Source organism: Octopus bimaculoides, chromosome 2 (assembly GCF_001194135.2).
Source record: "Octopus bimaculoides isolate UCB-OBI-ISO-001 chromosome 2, ASM119413v2, whole genome shotgun sequence".
In the NCBI taxonomy this organism is placed as follows: domain Eukaryota; kingdom Metazoa; phylum Mollusca; class Cephalopoda; order Octopoda; family Octopodidae; genus Octopus; species Octopus bimaculoides.
Genome location: NC_068982.1, coordinates 162,901,540 through 162,905,497, shown reverse-complemented (window position 1 = coordinate 162,905,497; position 3,958 = coordinate 162,901,540). Strand labels below are relative to the sequence as shown.

Sequence of the window (3,958 nt, the reverse complement as noted above, 5' to 3'; positions counted from 1 at the left end):
TGGCACATAAAAGACACCATTTCGAGCGTGGCCGTTTTCGTGCGGGTGACACGTAAAAGCACCCACTACACTCTCTGAGTGGTTGGCGTTAGGAAGGGCATCCAGCTGTAGAAACTCTGCCAAATCAGACTGGAGCCTGGTGTTGCCATCCGGTTTCACCAGTCCTCAGTCAAATCGTCCAACCCATGCTAGCATGGAAAGCGGACGTTAAACGATGATGATGATGATGATGATTAAATATGGTAAGGAATAATTACAAATTATATTCTCTTAATAGGGTATATTTTTACCACAAAAGCTGTTGAATACTGTATGTGGGATGGTGGTGCCGGAAGATGAGGGACACAATCTTTTAGCCCATCATCATCAATATAAACTTGAGGGGTGAAGAACTTTCCAAAGTTATTTGATATTTGCATCATTTCTTTGTACAGCTCAGTGTAATAACTGAGCTCATAATTTTTATGCTATTTTTGTGATTAGGGTTGTTATGAGCAAAAATTTGCAGACCTTCCTTTGTGAGTGCCAGCCCTTTAGCAATATTCTTTGCAATCAAATTAAGTGGAGTTGGTGGGATTTCTGTATTCTCAGTTTGCTCTTGTGCTAACATCATTAGCTCCTCATTAGATAAACTTTTTCTGTGGGACACGAGCAACTTAGTCACATAATCCCCTGTGACTTCTTCAAACCCTTTATTATTTGCAAGTGTCACAATATGTTTATGAGTTTGATGTAGATTTTCTACTTGTGGAAATCTTGTAAATTCTTAGACACAGTTTGACCATATATTTTCCCAAATATCTTTCAAAGTTGAGGATTTTTCATCCCATGCTCAACTATGTTAATCCATAGCATCCATAATGTTGCACTCGTCAAGCAGTCTCTGATTGTAGGTTTATTCACCCTGTTAGTTGCTTTTGTTTGAAGGTTTTTCCCAGATAATATGCCATGAAGTTAGCTATCACACCTAGATCCATTGGCTGGAGCAAAGATGTATTGTTGTGGTTATATTCTACTCTCACATTATCAGAAAGTTCATTTAAGTTTACTATGTGGCTTAGTGCATTGTCTAAAAAGAGCAATGCAACTTTTTGTCTGCACAGAACATGTTTGTAATCACCTCTTCAAAAAGCTCTTAGTAATCTATACCTTCTTATTTGAAGACCAAATCAGAGGCAAGTTAAACTTTACATAACACTTGCAACCTTTGGATTTTCAGAATGATACACAAGCAGAGGATTTATTTCACATCAACAGTGGCTTTCCTCCCATAAAAAAGCCTCAGACAATTTTTAGATGCTTTAAATTTTGTTGTTGATTTTTTTTCCTTCTCAAGAAATAAAATTTCTAGCTGACACAAGCCTCTTCCAAAGTGCAGTTTCACCAGCATTGTGTATTTGCTCTGGTGTGTGTAGCCCCTTCAGCAATCATTTTTCTTTTACAACTGCTTAAGATACTTACTAGTAACCTTTGTATCAACATTAGCTGCTTCACCAGTCAATTTTCATGTCGTGCAAATTCAAGTTGTTCTGAAACCAGCTTTCACTTGCCAGAAGGTTCTCATAAGAAGTTTCACCTTCCTTTTGCAGCAAATTGCCATACAAACTTTTGGCTTTTTTTAAAAATTACCATTGTGCTTATTGGTGCAGTGCGTTGAATCTGATCCTCAATCCATACACCCAAGAGCCATCCCATTTTAAGCATCACCTTAGATCTATGGAAAATAAGCCACAATTGTTCTCACTGCAGAGGATTTTTTTTCTCCTGCATCAAGCCTCTTTAAGACATCATGCTTAATATCCAGATAAATTTTTTTACAGTTCCTTTTTGCACTACTGGTAGTCTTATGCCTCACCCACTAGATGGTAGGGTATTATGACAATGTAAAAAATTATTATTGATTACATAAATTGTATTGTTAGAATAATGCAGTGTCAATAAATGTCATCTTATATTTGTACAAGTCCTGCCAGACTCAATGCTCTTGTAAGCCAGGTATACATCTAATGATGTATAACCAACTTTCCTATACTTTCTTCCATTTTATTTGTCTTACTGAATAAGTACTAGTAATACACTAGTAAGAATTCAATTATCTATACCCCCTTTCATTTATTAAAATTAGAATTGACTCTGTTAGATATAATTAATTTGATAAAACAAGACATTTTTTCCAATTTTTTCAGTGTTTAAAGACATACATTGGTCATAAAAACGAAAAATACTGTATTTTTGCTAACTTTTCGGTGACTGGAGGGAAGGTCAGTTAAACTTTTGTTTTCTATCACATATATATATATGTGCATATATATATTTCTATTTATATTAATTTTCTGTTTTCCTTTTCATTTCTAAGTGGAATAATATTTTTGTACTGACTTCTTGTTTTTTAATCAGTGGATTGTATCTGGGTCAGAAGATAATATGGTTTATATTTGGAATCTACAGACAAAAGAAATTGTTCAGAAGCTACAGGGTCATTCAGGTCAGTTATATTTTCCCTGGTTAGTACCACTTTCTGTCCAGAAAGCTTAACTATGCTTGAAATTGTGTTTCATCTGTTCCAACTCTACAAGTGCATATATGTGTATATCTCTTCCTTGATGAATACACACGTTTTATCTGTTTACATCAGCTTCATGAGTAACTGAAATGTTACACAAATAGACACCATCACAACAGCCACACCAAAGTGAGTTGGAGGTAATTTTACCTGTTTTCATATGGTTATGGTTAGAAGAGTGTAACCAAGTTATAACACAGTGACTGGTTTGAGCTTCTAATGGTTGAACCAACAGAATTAAGTCCAATCATTCCCCACCGGAATGTCAGCCCACTGGAATTCTCTCCCTGCACAAGGCTTGCTGTTGAAGAAGAATGGCATTAATTTCACCAGTAATCACAGAAAGTTTGTGAAGGCCATAGGCTCCATCCATTACTCCAGACCAAACAGCAAACTGATGCTAGGAAACAGTATATTGATCCTTTATCAAAGTTTTGTTACATCATTAGAAACTATCCTGACAATTTGGATGGAATGAATGGTGAGAATTGGCTGAAAATATGAAGGAAGCTGATGGCTGTTGATAGAGGTGATATCTTACCATAGTATAGACATGACAGTACATAGAGTAGAGGTAGGTGGTTTGATATATGATGATTATTAAATAAGCTGTAGGTTATTGTGGTATGGATGATAATGATAGTTAATATAGATCATCATGGCAGTATAATGTGAAAGTAAATCATGGTGATGTGAGCATGTAATGAGAAGGAATAATAACTAAAGTAAAATAATGATGATATTAATGTCTTGGTTGTAAATGACTTCGAAAAATTTATATTATTGAATTTTGTATATTTCAGATGTTGTCCTCTGTTGTGCATGTCACCCTACAGAAAATATCATCAGTTCAGCTGCTTTAGAAAATGATAAAACCATCAAGTTATGGCGCAGTGATGTCTAGCTTTGGAGATCAAATGGAAATTTTTTGAATTGTACATATTTCCTACAATGCTTACAGGAAAATCAAATTGCCTATCAGACCTCAGAGTTCACAGGAGAAATTGACAGGGAATTTCATGAATGCATCTCATTACTAAAATCAACTACAGCAGAATCATTTCTGAAGATATAAAGTCCATAACTTCATTGGAACTTTGTTCTTGTCTCAAATTGCCGTTGTTACCTTCTTTTCCATTACCTTCACATTTCTCAGACTTTGCAATGGACATATCTATATCTAAGTTTGATTCTATCATCATCATCAACCTGTACAATTTTTAAACAATTAGCTAACTACACTATTTAAATAAATAAATAAAAATGCTGTTGTTTTAAATGCTTCTGAGTTCTGACTAAATGTTCTGTATCCAAAAATATTTTTCACTTTTTTTAATTTGGATTTCTCTCTCTCTCTCTCTCTCTCTCTCTCTCTCTCTCTCTCTCTCTCTCTCT

At 34.9% G+C, this 3,958-nt stretch overlaps 1 protein-coding gene across 1 annotated transcript in view; it reads left to right on the top strand.

The window, feature by feature from the left end:
- Positions 1–3,842, top strand: part of LOC106875273 (WD repeat-containing protein 5) — a 21,217-nt gene extending 17,375 nt beyond the window's left edge. The window contains exons 11-13 of the mRNA XM_014923360.2: positions 2,187–2,261; positions 2,398–2,485; positions 3,367–3,842. Of these exons, the coding sequence (XP_014778846.1) occupies positions 2,187–2,261; positions 2,398–2,485; positions 3,367–3,467 (264 nt within the window). The 3' untranslated portion in view covers positions 3,468–3,842. The remainder of the gene's footprint in view (positions 1–2,186; positions 2,262–2,397; positions 2,486–3,366) is intronic.
- Positions 3,843–3,958: the final 116 nt, after the last annotated feature.